This window comes from Argopecten irradians, chromosome 12, assembly GCF_041381155.1.
Source record: "Argopecten irradians isolate NY chromosome 12, Ai_NY, whole genome shotgun sequence".
Classification (NCBI taxonomy): domain Eukaryota; kingdom Metazoa; phylum Mollusca; class Bivalvia; order Pectinida; family Pectinidae; genus Argopecten; species Argopecten irradians.
The window spans coordinates 11,981,283-11,998,223 of record NC_091145.1 but is presented as its reverse complement, the minus strand read 5'-3'; the positions used below and the strand labels follow the sequence as shown (position 1 = coordinate 11,998,223).

The 16,941-nt window shown below is 35.2% G+C and overlaps 1 protein-coding gene across 1 annotated transcript in view; it reads left to right on the top strand.

The window, feature by feature from the left end:
• The window catches only part of LOC138336768 (carbonic anhydrase-related protein 10-like), a 74,283-nt gene that overhangs the window by 29,670 nt on the left and 27,672 nt on the right, over positions 1 to 16,941 (top strand). Inside the window, exon 3 of the mRNA XM_069286324.1 lies at positions 628 to 672. Coding sequence (XP_069142425.1) covers positions 628 to 672 — 45 coding nt within the window. The remainder of the gene's footprint in view (positions 1 to 627; positions 673 to 16,941) is intronic.

The following is a 16,941-nucleotide window of genomic DNA, read 5'->3' as shown; positions in this document are numbered from 1 at the left end:
CGTATGCAGACGTACGGAGACATACGCCGACAATAGGCATGATCACCGGAAATAACAGACATGTACAAGCCCAATGGTGGATGAAAAGCAGGAAGACGTGTGAAAATAGGGAGTCCGTATAAGGACAAAACAAGATAGGTTTCAAATCGCAGACGAACCGAACGGACTAAGCTGCTTTCCATTCTATTCCTGTCGAGGCTAAGCGAAATGTTTATATACGTTTAAAGCCTATAAACCGGTAGTTTATTTTCACTTCTTTGATTATTTGCATATAAAACTGACATGATAGTCTCACGGCTGACGGTTTCTGTATAAAGGTCCTTTCTCGATCACCCCTGAAGCCGACGCTATAAACACCACTGGGTAATAACTCCTTGTATTGATTGCACTGTCTTCTGTTGTCAAATATCTTTTTCTTGGTGTCGTCTGCTTACTACTGATTCCAATCATTCAAACCTCAATGAATGGCGAGATTACAACACACGCTTTTAATGAAAAACTACCTTTAGGGACTGGACACGAGGTCTATATGCTGGTAGTTCCTCTCATTGATTTCACATTGTAGATAAAAGCAATTTGTAAAATGGTAAAATTATTTGTAGCATTAGTGTCTTTTTCTCGTTTCAGATCCATCACCGTGGGCAGATTGGTGGTCTTACGACGGGATATCAGGTAGGGTGGTCATTTTCTCTGTCGTATAGTTCTAATTAATGGGCAAGCTGTGTATAGGCAAAGGTACATCGGACCAGTCGTTAGTGTTTAAGGTACTTTGCGATTGCTGAACTGCTTTTAGATGCCATATATGGGAGGACGCATTCAAAATGGACATTGCAAATATCCCAACATAACTCGCAAATATTTATGTTAGTGATCTGTCAGTGAATATATCATTTATTCTTATTCATGTTCAGTTCAAGATTTTTCAAGTGATTTGACGCGTTATGTTCTTTGGCAATGCAAACCTAATAATCTCTTACTTCAATTCCCAATGATCTAAAAAAGTAATTTAAACTATGAAGGTTTCCTGATACAGTAACAACGTGGGTATAAGTTAACTTACCGTTGAGAAATCCCACCTTTCGGTCACATTTTTTTCTGTGATTTGCATGATATCACAATCACCGGAAGGTGGGATTAATCGACGATTAATGGTGCATGTACTTTACTCACGCCGTTTCTGTATCTCAAAGTGTCTGTATTCCTGTGAAAGTCAACACCCGGCAGTTACTTAGTCACGATGAAATACCTGGCGGTATCAAAGTTTTTCATGGTTTTTACTAGGTAGGATATAGAGGTAATGTTGGTAGTAGCCACCGATGAATACCATAACAGTACAGTACATTGGTTGTAAAGCCACCTCAAATGAACACCTCCACCGTGGGAAACAATAAAGATTGAATTGATTTTCAATACAAGGCGCATTGTATAATTCTTAAAAAAGATATCCAGACGCATGATTTGAAAGAACGATTCTTATTCCCGTCAGAATTATAAAAAGGTTGGCAGACATGACTGTTGTAAGTGAGGAGAACCCACGACAGGCGATCGGTCTAGTGGCCCTACTGGACTATCAGGCCATGTGTTATCTGAGTTAGTGTAATTGACGATATAGTCAAGGGTCTGTGGCTCCTTCTGTATCCTATAGTAATATATATAGATACATATACGGCATCTTGTGCACAGATCTTTATATATTTACTTAGCTTAAAAACACATCTCTTACATTTTGGTTTTATTTCAAGATTTATCAGAATCGTGTCATTTAATTGGTTGGGAAACCACCAGTTAGACTTCGACAGTATGTACAGATTACCAAAGTTAGACATTTTTGCTACAGACGATAAGAATTTGTTCGCGTTACATCATTTTGCAATTAAATTGACACAACCAGCGTAGATTTATCTTTAGGATATCTCGATCAAAAGTGAATATTGCGTACAGAGATATCCGTAGCTACGACTGGCTTCCAGTGCCAAGTTATATTCCTTTTTTCGTCTTTTAAATTATAGGGCTGAACATAGAAATAGATTTGAACATAAAGATAAACAAAAAAGATTATTTCATGACAGAAAAAGAAAAGAAATAAAATTATTTACAAAATAGTCAAATCTTCAATGTTATGAAACTAATATTGATACAAAAGATCTACCCTAATCATATCTTAACGTATTTGTCATTTGCTATGCTTAGTTGTTTATTAACGATGCCGAAAGAATATCAACGCCACCATTTCTCTATCCTAGGGGTTTCTATCACTCGCGTAATGTCCACTCCTGGAATACACTGTATGTCATATCAAAACCGAAGCAAGCTCGAGAGAAAAAAATTGCCAACCCCATGTCTTCACAGAATTTCTTTGAAGATTTACAGAGAACGACACTCAAGTGCAAATTCACCGTTATACGATTCTCTTTATATACATGTACATCAAACGACCAAACTATCTGTTCCTCCGTTGTCGCACACCGAGGCTTCAGTACTGCTATGAAATACACCAGGCCTCGATTTCTCGAAACAAACTTAATTAAGTGAAAAAATGACTTAATCAAAATTTTCAACCCAAGTTATAAATGCAGAGTTTTGACTTGAGTCTGCACTTTTGTTTCGAGAAATAGGAGCCAAGTGTGGATATAACGACAGTCATATTCACCCCTGGCATATCGAGGATGACTTTTCTGAGGATGTTGACAAGTCTCCTTTTCCTTAAATGACGCGCTTATTAACAGAGCGTAATGCAACACAATGAGAGGTTCTATGTTCCGTAAAAGTTATTAAAGAGATAACACGGAAATACTGTGAGGGTCACGTTAGTGCAGCATGTTTTCAAGCATACATATACATCAAAGAGGAAATATATATATAGAGAGAGAGACAGGCGTCAAAGATCATTGTAAAATAAAGAACATTGTCGCAAAGTATACGTATACATTAAACACATTTTCACGTTAATCTATTACATGTCTGGAAACAGTATCCAACTCTGTTTGTTCTATATGTATGCTACCCACAAAGAAAGTCAAACTTAAAATGAGTTGAAGAACATTTTACGTTCACTAATGCTAACATGTCCTTGTTGCACGGCGGTTATTATCTAACTAATGCTTTAAAACTCCACGAGTAGAAATATAACTATTAAATACTCTCTGATCATTAAGCTTTCTTTCGTTAGATAATGGAATTCTTTGTCTTATGTCACAAAATTTTATTGCTATTATCAGATCGCTCCCTGGCATTTACATTCATTAACCACAGAACATATGTAAAGATAATTGAATTAGTATTGTTTTATAAGATGCTATACAAATATGGGGGGTCGTTTCCTCTGCTCCACATCTTGGCCATTCTACTCATTTTTTTAAAATAATGTTTATGGCGCTTTGCCATAAAAATGTACTGACGGATAATATTTTTCATTTAAAACTTTAACTGCTCTATATCTGATCCAACCGCCTGCTTTCGTTATTTATATAACCGTTCCGTTCATCTCAAATGTACAAAACTAAAATCCTCGAAATAGCACCGCGTTGTCATAACATCTCAATTGTCTCTTAAACGCCTGAGTTAGTATATGGATCGAAAGCCTATGAAAGCCTTTATGACACAATTGGTGATACCTTTAGCCCGATATGCGGGTCGGTGAACTTGAGGTGGAAAATACCTGCTATTCGATACATAAACGTTATGGGCTAAAGGAGCTTGGGTGGTAAGAACCATTTTGGTCATCTGCTCCAACCTGTGCTCCAACCTGTGCCTTTGGCAGAATGAAATCAAATCATTCCTTCCCTTCCCATATAATTTTTTAAAGTAATGTCTGCTCTGACTTTTGAAATAAAACCTTGTACATATTGGATTTGTTAATGTCATATTATGATGATGATTTGGTTTGATTTACAATCATGACGTCATTATCGAATTTTGACGTCCATGGGGTTTGACGTCACTTCTTGCATTTCGTCAACTATTCACAAAAGCGTATTGGTAGTGAAAACAAGAAGAAATTATACTATCACATTTTTTTTTAAATAGCACACATGTACCATTCGTCCATACATGTTTGTCTATTGCACACCAAACATTTGGATTGCTTAGTTTTACGTCATATTAGCAGTCATATGTATATACGGACGTGCCCGACTTGATGGTCGAGGAAAACCGGAGTACCCGGAGAAAACCCTCCGACTAGTGTTTAGTACCTAACAAAAGCCCCACATGTGATCCAGAAAGGAGGGGGCAGAGGGGTGGGTCCTTTGGTACTGTACATATTATACGTCGGGACATCTTAACAACTCGGATACCGTGGCTCCATACAATACCTAAAAAAAGATATTTGAAAAAAGTTCTTGTTCATAACAAGTGACATTATTATTATAGTCAGTGGACTGGCATAATTTACGGGAAGGACAAGCGTGTTCTCATAGACGCTTGGGGATACCCTATTTCAAACAAACACATTGAAGACAAGAATCGTTTCCTGACAGACAGGAAATACGTCATTTACATGTCATAAGTGACACATTGTAAGAAAATTGGTCAATTACAGTAATTGAGTCATTCTCTTTTCAATGACATACCAAGGTATTCAGATTTGTCTTTTTCACAATAATAACCACGGGTTATTATCTTTTTAAAAACTATTGGCGTCATCTTTTTGAAATAACAGCATCCTGAATTCAAAGGATACAACCTAGAAGATAATATCGCATGTACAAACATTAGGCAACATGACTGTGGATGTTTGTAAAATCTATTACACAATTACACAATTACAAAACGCCCAATGAATATGCGCATCATTTGAAAACCCTTCTATAATTAGATATATATCCCAAGACGACTGAATCACATCCCTTGAAATTGTCATACTGATATTAATTAACTGTTCCAAATTGCTTTAATTGCATTGCGAGAAACATAAACGCATTGAGCATGCACTTGGGGATTGAAACTGTCTTCCGGCCATCAACTCGATAGATTACGCGGCTGTCCGTACCAGATACCAGCCGAAAGACAGCGATATATCGACAATGGCTCCAGAAGCCAATAAACATTGGTCAGAGGTCGGGAATTTAGAAATAATCTTAACAAAATAATCTTAACGTGTTCTAGACAAAAATATACACTTTGACTCCGAGATCGATTTAAGTGTAACACTGATGAAGCAATGATTCGGCGGACGCATAATAATCTCGCCGTGAATGATATATTGCGCGATAACCTCTGTATGTTCAGAACTCACTAAGTCCTAAAATCAATTTTTCTGTCGTTCTGGGTTTTATTGTAATTTAGTAGTGTAGATAACTGGAGGAAAACAAATCACCTGTTCGGGCTTCAGCCTTGTAGAAAATGAATAGGACACATTAACAAAAACTGTCTCGATCTTCATGTGACAAATAAGAGTAATGAAAAGCATTTAAGGTTTTACTCCACGGCTTTGTCAAACATACGCTTGAGTTTTTTACAACAAGAATCAGAGGCGCTTATGGGAAAGACATTGAGTTTAATGTACTGGTATATTTTAGTGCTTCAATGTTGACGATAACAAAGTAGCAGCTTGGGAGCTCTTGCTTTTATCTAGGTTTTACTTAACATGTCAGTATCACAAGAGAACATGTTCCATTGACGATATTTTCAGATATTGAGTGCCACTTCTGGAAATGAAACATTTAAAATACATTCATCACTTAAATGACACTTTAATCCTTTTACTCGTAGACTTCAATGACTTGAAATAACCAAATGATAAAGGAGGAGTGTCAATATTTGGGCCCTCTGGTGGCCATGACCGATAAGCATTATTTTTTGTTTACAGATACCCGAGGGTTAGGATCATGATATGACATATGATTAAGGTCAGGTCGGAGTCCCTTGTGAGTTATGGAGGGTTAAACAGGAGGGGCAATTTTCTGTTTAGTCAGGTTTTGTGGGAACCAAAGTATAATTTTGAATGATTTTTTATGAATTATAAGGCATTTATATGTTAAAAATAAAACATTTTAGAAAATATAACTTTAGTGTCTAAAAATAAGTCAGTGACCTAATTTTTTAAAATGTCAATTATGTAAGAAAAGGTTCATCAAGTGCCATAATATACAAGAAAAAATGTTATATATCATATTAAATTGCATGGAGCAATACATTTTCATATTATCAACTTAGGCAAAAAATATTGTAGATGAGATGGGATGGAGAGGGAGAGCGCATTGTTTTATTCAGAAATAAGATAAACTGACTCAAATAGTTTTATCTTTCAATAATTAATCGCATTTGAGAGAATTTAATCATTTATAATACAATGTATATTTAAAACATTTACAAAATCATTATTGCATTTCAAAATTTTATAACAAAGAATTTGAGCAAGTATATGACCTTCTGAACATAAGCAAAAACAATTATTGGTGTTTTAAAGTTTGAAAAAAAACCCAAAACAAAACCTCACCTCTCTCCATTGCTCCCCCTCCCCAATCCTTTCTAATCCACAATGTTTATTGCCTAAGTTTATGATATGCAAATGTATTGCCCAATGCAATTTAATATAATGTATATAGCATTTTGTCTGGGATATTATAGCACCAGATGAACTTTATTCTTGAATATAGACATTTAACAAAATTAGGTCACTGTGACCTATTTTTGACACTAAGTAATCTTTTCCGAAGTGTTTTATTTTTAACATATAAATGCCTTATAATTCATAAAAAATCATTAAAAAGTATAATTTGGTTCTAACAACACTGAACAAAACAGAAAATTGACCCTCCTGTTTCACCCCCATAACTCAAAAGGGACTTCGACCTGACCTTAATCATTGGTCATATCATTATATCCTAACCCCCGGGTATCCGTAAACAAAAAAAAATGCTTATCGCTCATGGCCACCAGAGGGCCCAAATTGACACTCCTCCTTTTTACATTTAAAATTATGATAAAACAAAAATAAATTTCGGTTGACATTGCACACTTCTTTTTCGGGCTAACACGATGAGGCGTTTTAATAAATATGCCTGAACGGTTTGAAGCTTCTATATCGAAGGATCCAGTTTACATTTTTATTAAAAAAAACCGGTTATTGGTAGATATTACCCGTTGCTATTTCTGATTTGATTATGAATAAGAAAAAAATAAAATGGCTAACGTTTAATATTTAGTTCATTTAAAAAGATATAAAAGAGAGTTATTGCCGAAGACAATTTCGTAAATATATTCTTACTATTTAACAATATTCAGGACATTTCAAAATAATTGTAAAATTATATATCTTTGATTTTCAGAATATTTCATTTGGGAAATTAACAAAAGGCAAAGCTTTTGCAAATTCCTCTCCCCGTGGTAGAGGGACAAACGATGTTGATAAGTAAAGTAAAATAATAGGCGTGTAGTGATATCATAAATATTGTTAATATCCGTGCGGAGGAAAGTGCGTGATGAGGCAAGAAATGAGGACAGCTTTATCAAGAAGTTAGCTACACTCTATTTCCTGTAATCGTGTAAACAAGATTATAATGGAATTCAGACGCTGAATCAGACTCCGCTACCATACTGATATCACGGATCAATAATCGGTTTGTTCTGTCGTACAAATATGAGATGTTTACACGTCGTTTTGGTCACAGAAAGATGATTTAAAGCCTTCACCTGTATCACTCCTTGTATCAAGTAACATACGAAGACATGGGGGAAATGTGTTTGCTGAGTATTTGATACCTGACAATTTGATGATAACATGATAAAGAAAAGCATGATGTGTCTGTCATGTGACCTAGGCGTACACAATTACCATTAACAACGGATATGCTTCAGTGAGGTTGATCGGTTTAAGTTCAGAGAACAGTAGAAGTGCATGTAATAATACAGTCTTCATAGAAGATTCTAAACAAAAGTAGGTTAGTAGCTTGTCATCGGACATTAACAATTAAGATCTTTACGAGAAAACACGACAATTTCACACCGATTAGTATTAAATCCTTTTGTTTTAATCCCTTCTGTAAAATGTTTCACAAGATGGTTTACATTTTATCATGTTAGGCTTCATCTGAAACTCGGTGGTCGATGGCCGAGTGGTGAAGACTTCAAAGAGAAATATCTAGTGAAACGACTAATCACAGCACCATGTTTATTTGCCGTGTTTTATTTATTTATACTTAACATTATTTTAGCGTCAAATGTCAACCCGATATGAGTTTATCGTTAACATATGATCTTATTTTTGCGATGACATATTGGGCAGTCATTTCTGGTTTTCGTACTTTCGGTTTTAATTTTTTTACAACTTGTATTTTTTGGTCTAGCGGATTTTTATGGCGAGACATAATGTAACATGACAATTGACCTATATGCACATTGTATATGTTTGTCATGCATAGATTAAGCAAACAATCACTTGCAATATTTTCCAACATTCAGCAGAAAAATTTAAGCTCATCGTCAAAATGACAGAAATGTGACAGGTGCGTTGTTGACATTTCCAAGAGTGTACCACTGGTTATGATTGTGTGGTGAAAATGTAGGAAGCGGTATTTTCGTGTTTTACAATATATTAGACCAATGTATTTATATTTATATCAATACCATCATCTCTACTAGTTTAGAAAGTAGGATTATTGTTATTTGTAATAATTTGTTCACGCAATTTACCCTAAATGGCCTCAAACGAACTTTTCTTATGGAAACAACATGTCTGCCTCGTGAAGCCATTTTAACAGATATTCGGCTCAAGTTTAGGTCTGTTATTTAGTATATGGTGTTATCATTGAATTCTAAAAGTAAATACGCATAGATTGAAGATATGACAGGATAATCATTGACAGTTTAGACCATAACATAAAGAGGTGTCTCAGCATTTCGTACATTTCTGGAATTTGATTTTTATTAAGTTTAAAATTAAATTGGAATATATATTTATTTTTTGACAACACCATTGTGTTCTTTTCTTGATTTTATACATATGGTGTGCTAATAGTTGGAATTCTTAAGTTAAAAGTCTCATTTCAGGTATTCTGCATATACCTGTATATAAATGACATAGTCAAGTCCAATAACCCTTAAAGGGACGTTAGTTAAACAAATCATCAAACTGAACGAAAAAAAGTGAAATACTGTATTCTTTGTCGCAGGAATTACTTTGGAGACTTATGTTAAGAACACATTTTCATAAATCATCAGACCAATAATGGATTAAGACTTCCTGGTATCCATGACTGCTATATATAACATAGACAACGACATTCTGATAACATATGGCTTTATGAAGTTTCCATGGGTGATAAGTCCTTGTGTACGTGTCATTCTCTGACTATCCTCTGTAGGCTGTAATACACAGGAATGAGTTACATCACTTGGGGTCTGGACATAGGACATGACTGCATGGCCAATAATTAATAAATCACCATATTGGGTTATGCAATTTGACATAACCACTTCCGCCATAGTTTTGTCTCACCAGACTGCCTTCTGTGTGCTAGAGTAAGTAGAGGTTAGTGATTTAGGTCAAGGTTGCTTCTTACGTGCAGCTTCATCATAACGCCTAGTTTATGAACATTTTATATCAAATGGGTAGCACTGGCTTGGTGGAATAAAGCAATTTCCACTCGCCCACAAACTATCAAGATAGTAATTACACTAAAGTAATAAATGTTGCAGAAACTTCTCATATTGGTATCATATCAAAACATGTTTTATGCGAAGAGCGAATAAAGCAGTAGCAACACAATCCAGTTGATAATGTTATGACATATAAATAAAGATTTGGTGATTGTTTAAATTGACATGCAAAGATGATACATGAAACGTCGCGATTTACCAGGTATTAGTTGTATGGTATAGAATACTCTCTGTAGGTGAGGTATTTATATTTTGATATTGAAAATGTTATCAACTTAAAATGTATGATAATCTACTTGACTAAGTATGCGAAAAGTTAGAAATAAAACATACGAATTCAAAAAATAACATATTAACTCTTTTGCACCAAAAAAGCCCAAGGAAGGCTCGTCCGCATTTATGGCTTCTTATAAAATAAAAAGACAACTAAGGGTGCATTTTATGGGATGTATATGACGTACATTTATGTCTGCTGGTTATTATCAACAATGAGTACATTGATCATTAGATAAACATTTTTTGTCTGAAAGCAAAAATAATAAGTACATGTACAGTCGAACCTGCCTTAGCGACCACCTCTATATAAAGACCACCTGTCCCAATTGACAATTGCAATATAATTTCATAATATGTGTTTAAAGATCCTCAGACTTTAAAGACCAGTTTTGCTTGGTCCTTTGGGCTGTCTTTACAGACAGATTTAAATGTAGTACAGATAATAAATTTAACTCTAACATAAAACCATATATATAACTAAGATATATATCACACAGTGTGTCTTCACGTCTAGAACACGTAAAACAGTATAAAGGAGTCGATTAAAAACTTGAAAAGAAGAAAGAAAAAAACACGTATCCTCCTACATTAAATCTAGATGAAAATATTGGTATTTCGATACTAGCTGTTCTCATCATTTCTAGTAAAATTCACGGATTCTGAACAGAATTAGTAAAAGTAGGGTTGTATTGCTTCAATCAGATTAATTTACCAAGAATGAAAAAGAGAAGTAGTCCAGGTTTTCATATATATTACACTTGAAGCGGACGCAACATGATAAGATAATGTATATATCCATACAATCAAATACAGCGCCATGACGTATTACACTTGCTGATACTAAGGGAGATAACCCGTCATATCTTTGTTGGTTATGATTAAACTGTGTTTGACCCTTGGTGTTGTAGTTAAGAAATGCCGGCATAATAGTCAACAGGAAATGGCAAAGTTGAAAAGCGAATTGTCTTATACAATGTAACTGATTTATAAAGAAAATGAAATTAAACATCGCCTTCTTTGCTGTCATAGGTTTCGACATTTTGTTCCATCTTGTTTTCAGCTCATAAAGGTGACAAAAGCTTGCTAGGTAACCCGTAATACATTTCCTGTGTTCACAATGAAATGTATATATTAAGATTTTAAACTACTTTTCTCTCGTTTGCATTCCAGGCTAACAATGTAGAATATAGCACAATACACAATATCTTGTTATCTTGATGTCGCATTCACTGGTCTAAATAACAAATGCCTTCCCCACAGCTCAATTGTTTTTACTTTTCAATTTTCAAGTTGTATTAAAAATTCAAACATATGGGGTAAATGACCGCTTATGACATTTCCTTGAATTGTAGTATGTCTGGAAAAGCCTTAAACAAAAAAAGGAAAAAGTTCATCTAAAAGACATAGGTTCTATTCCCGAACCGGTTTGCAAAATTTAACTACAATGTACGTTTTCTTTGCATAAGTACACCATTTGCATGAAACCTATTACTTTTTATAGTTCTAGAAATACAAATAAACATTAAAAACGTGTCATTTCACGTATGTTTGATAAACTTTTAAAAGGTACAATGTGGAGGACCTATTTTTCTGTGGGGAAGAATTATTTTGTATAGTCAACTGTTGTTCACACTTACTATATACATTGTAAAAGAACCGCTGAATGATGTATTTAGACTGTAAAGCTATGCGTATTGATTATGTAATGGTTGCAGTTCCTGTTATATCATCACATCCGTGTCGTAACAAAATAAACTCATTAGGGGTCCGTAATACGATATGGTGTGTTCCATCATATTAATTTCTTTAATTTGCCTGGCGTCACTTTCCTTACATGTAAATGTAGACTTTTAGTATTTCGCATCCCGAAACATAATCCCATTCTATTACCAGGGCTCTTTAAAAATTTTGATTAAATCATAATAAAATTGCAATAAACATCCGTACGTTTTGGGTTTCCGTTAATGTCGGTACACGTGTTTTGTCATTATTACAGTATATTGACCACAAAAACTAAACATTGTATGATTCTTCAAATTAAATTTACTGTGTTTTATAAGCATCATTAACATATATATGTACAAATCAAATTAACAGATTTTCATGTTTCTGCAGTTTTTCAGCTTCACGAAACTTTAAATCAAAGATTTGGTCAATAAAAGTCTCCCTGGATTGGCGCAAGGGAGAAATTTTTCACAGGCAGTTTGAATTTTATGTTGAGAAAATGTGCTTAACTGGAGATTATGTGACACTTAATAGTCTTTACTCTAACTGTAATGCCATTGTAAACCTTTGAATTCCGTAAGGAAACCGCCCCGTTGTGTATTTGAGTCGGTGTGTAATGGTGGCGTACTTCTTCAGTTGTGTTGGAGAATGGTAGACATGCAGCCTTTTGAAGTTTTTGCCTGATGTCCAGAAAAAAATATTGTATTGCATCTGCAGCTGGAAATTTGTAGACAAAGAACAGCTATGAACAGCGCGTTTTGTTGGACAATAAGGCAACATGGCGACAATTCGCCCTTCAGGGGAACATAAAATCGTTTCGTTCGACGCTAGAGTTGTCTTGTTTTTTACTTAGTTTTTGTTGTTGTTTTGCATTGATAAGATATTATGGACACACAAATAACGATGTATACTAGTTTTGACGATGGTAATTAAGAAATTGCTTTTTGTCAGAAAACTAGACACTAGACCAATAGTTAAATTAACCTGCATTATTAGATTAAACCTAAGACAAATGGGAAGTTATTCATAAAAAATTGGGAGACTATCACTACTACATCATTCGGTCAATCGCAGTGACCAGTTGTCAGGGTCCAAAGTTCAAGCCTTCTTGATGTAGTCTGCTCCAACCAATAACAACTCGAGCCAAATCTCATAAAGAGATTGTACATTTGTTCGTCAATCATTTGTCTTTTGAGGCAATCTTAATTTGGACCAGGCCGTGCTGGTAAACACGCCTGGTGATGGTAAGACGCTGGTTATGGATCAGACGTATATCCACTGTCCCGAGTGGCTGTCACTCCCGCCAAAATCTCGGCCACAGCATCTCCAGCTTCCTCATCATTATAGCTTTGATTTACCGCCCGATACCCGGTAAAGCGTCATATCACTCCCAATGTAAGTGCTCAGACTCAACATCCTCATTCATCTTTGCTACAAATCCCCATTATATAGTGTGGTATCTCCCCCATGAAAAAGGTCAATATTTATTATAAAAAGACGAGTTGTTAAAGAAGAAAAGCATGGAACATATTCACTGATTATTTGTGTCCCACAGGCTCTTAATCATTATATCATTCTATGTCAGTGACCTTTTTAGGCTTCACTTTTATTTTATATAGCTTAAGCTCCTCTCAACAGCGAAGGTCATTTGTTCACGAATTCCCTAGTATGCTTGTGATTGATGATATGCGTGTGTCCCTACAAATGTTTTGTGAGACTACGGACTATACAGTCGGGCTTAGTTGGTTTTGTAAATGGGATATTTTACTACTTAATTAAGGTAATATCACACGCCCACATGATTCTGCGAAGGGGCGAATCAATCGTTGATAGGTTAATCAGTTACGTAAAGACCGGTCATACCAATGGGGCAATTTCCAACGCTCATCCCTAACACCAGAGAGAAGTGATGGTTTGGAAAGATCAGTCAAATTCCATGCAATAATGTGTTGATCAAAATAGTTCCATGTATGTAACGACTCAACTTCTTGAAAGGATACAAAAATAGACAAAACAGTTATCAATAGGCATGATGCAAGGAACACATCCAGATATCAATATATGTAATGAAGCATTTGAGCTGCGCTTACGAGCGTTTTAATTTTCTGCGCTAGTGTGTTTGCGTTCTATATTTTGCTATTTCCATATAAGATTAATTGTTGCTATAATATACCGTAGACCAAATTTGTTCTTTTCCAGAATACATATTTTATCACCTCAGTAGACCTTCCCTACAGGCGTAAATCTTAGTCTCCACATCATCAGTCTTCCAACAATGTGAACGCTTCATTTCCTTCACCATATATCGACTTCCGGTCTTTGACGTAACTTTCGATTGAATGACCAATTGCTTATGTAAGCTATTATATGAAGCATTTCCAGACATTTTAGATAAAATGACACTGCGCATGGTCTCCCAATTATTCCTTGGAAACGACAAATGATTATAAAGCTGAGACGTTTGTCAGAAAAATTATATAAGAGAAAATTGCCATGAAATAAAAGAAAATAGAAATTATGGATTATTAAATTTCTCATCTGAATTTTTAGTTTGTTTTGGATTTCATCAACAACTACAATAAAAGGACCTCAGCGCTACCTTGGCTGTTATAGCGAAAGGTATAAGTGGCCATCAGAAGGGACTATCCGTTGTAAACTGATGGTCGATCCGTATTTACACTTCTTTCACACCTCAATTGCTACTCCGGGGCAAATAAATGATGTCAAATAATAAAACGTGATAGAGATGCGAGTTCAATTATACTTCTTTCCGTTTTGAAGGTCACTATCTACATATCAATTCAACCTTGACGCCATGATACTACGTGTCTGATTGCAGATTAAGTTTCACATTCTAATGATGCCGTAATGGACCTGACCTTGTCCACATGACACGACATTTACGTAAAGCCACTCGGGAAATTTTAATGTATGTCAGAATCTTTCCAGCTAATCCAAATTAAAGTTGTCTCGCCGTACATGTCACCATACACAATCTTCTGAAAGAAATCAAACACCCTATTTTATATAATCTTATCATCAACGAACGGATAATTTTGTGATTTTGAGGATTTTCGGTGCCGATAAGTGTATTTGGCCAGTTCTTGTGAGTTATCGACACATCGAAGTTAAAAACTATTTTGTTTGAATTATTACTATTCGTATTATGCTAGCATTCATACGTTTGAGCATTCTGTTCAAATGTTTGCATTTCTTCATCTCAAATGATTAAGCATCAGTATAATTTAAATATCATGTAATTTTGTCCGAAGGTCACGAAATAATCTTAGGATTAAGGTTTTGCATATCCCATAAAAATGATGTGACACTTTATGAAAACATTTGTCGCGGGTGTAGTCAAATCGAGTTGGTCCTATGTACAATCTGTTTATTACATGTACTACCGATGCCATGAATATTAAAAGAGTCAAGAGTCTAAAGATTGTGTTACAGTCAAATGTATGAAGACCATCCAAGGGACAGAGGAGAGCTTGTCCTTACAGCAGGGTGGTTTCAATGCACAATTGTGGTATTATTAGTCGAATCGCACCCAAAGAAAAGTGATTTTATTAGGCAGGTGGTCTTTATACAGAGGTTGCTGCTAAGACAGGCTTCATTGTAATTACATTTAAACATATGACGGGATGATACCATAACAACAACAAAAATATTACTGTTATCAATGCATGAACATTTTTTCAGCTTGCTAATCATTTACGTGATTTTAATAATAGGTAATAACCGCAATTAGATCCCTCCTTTGTGTATCTGACATCTATGCAGAAACTCGTCCCTTTATGTAGACATACAAATAATCTCTATACACTCAGATTGTCAATGAAAGACGTCTTAGACGAAATGATTTGTCCAGACGGAACGAATATGGTCCACATGTCTACAATACACATGTTATACGCTCGTATAACCTTGAATGGAGTCATGTGACCTCTGGATGGGGTCATTTGACCTTTATACTTTCCATTAGCCTCACCAAAACTGCCGAATAATTGGATGTTTTCACTATAGTTTTCTGCTTTGTGCTTTTTGACAGATCCATTGCTCTGTAGTCTGCCTCTGTGTCATTTCATTGTGGAGCCCTCACCAATATATAATTTCCCCATGGCAGTAAACTAAATATCCCCTGGTATCATGAACCGAGTATCTGTGTTTCTCGGTATCAAAGTATTTCGATATCATGCCGCATGATTGGGTAATATGCCTATTCAAACTACGGCCGTCTTAGTTGACCTATGCGGGCGTTGCATTTTGTGTGTGTTGAAGCCAGTCCTTTAAGTCCTTTCGCCTGAGACTTTTGTGAGTGTCACTCTCTGGGATTCCGCCGATGTAATGAGTAGAATCCATTTCGAGTTTTACTGTGTTGTAAACGGTATCACTAACAACCCCATCTCTGAGACGGTTAACACTAGGATTTCGTTGTCTGAAACGCGATCGGCCTTAATCAATCACGGCTCTGGCAGCAGTCCTTCCCTTTCTCCCTTCTCCATGCGACCTTTCCGCCTCAGTCCAGAACACTAGCCACTTGTACAATGCTATGTGATGTACTCTTAACGTACATTTACAGTAAGTCAACATTTGGGTCCTATTTGTTGTGCCGTTTCGTATGCTAAAATACACTAATCATAGTAGAGTATCTTCATCACGTGACTTTTTATCTCAACAGTGATATTTTTCAGAATCGAAAACAAAAACGAAAAGAATTTTATGAATATCACGTTATTTTTAAATACAATGGTAGTTGTAAAAACTAACGTGTTTCTTAAATAAACATTCTACAGCCTGCCGGTGAAGGCAAGGCTAAAGATTTCAACAATCGTATATAATGTGATACCTAAGGACAATTTAGGAAAAAAAAGTAAAAAGCTTTAAATCTTAATGATTGGAATATCTAGATTATACATTGAATGAGAAATGTCTTAAATAACTGTGCATTATCTGAAACGTTTATTGTAGAATTGTTATGACATTTTCTATTGATTTTTAGACAAGTAAAGGAAAATCAAACAAATTTTACAAAAGCGCCGCCTAGTTGGTAGATTTTGAGATGTTCAATGCTTTACGTTACTTGTTATTTTGACATTTTTTGTGTAAAGTGTAACAGGAAGGTTATTGTCACAAGAAAGAATTGATAATGATACAACCTATTTTAACTTTATGTTTATTAGACCATATATTGAGATTTAATTTCATTGGCCTAATCTGACCGACTTTCAGTGATATTTGTGACATTCAATAAGATAGGATTTATTTAAGCATGCTTACGTCCAAAACGATTATATTTTGCTTTAAATAGATCCCCAAAGGAAGTGAAAGACGATGGTT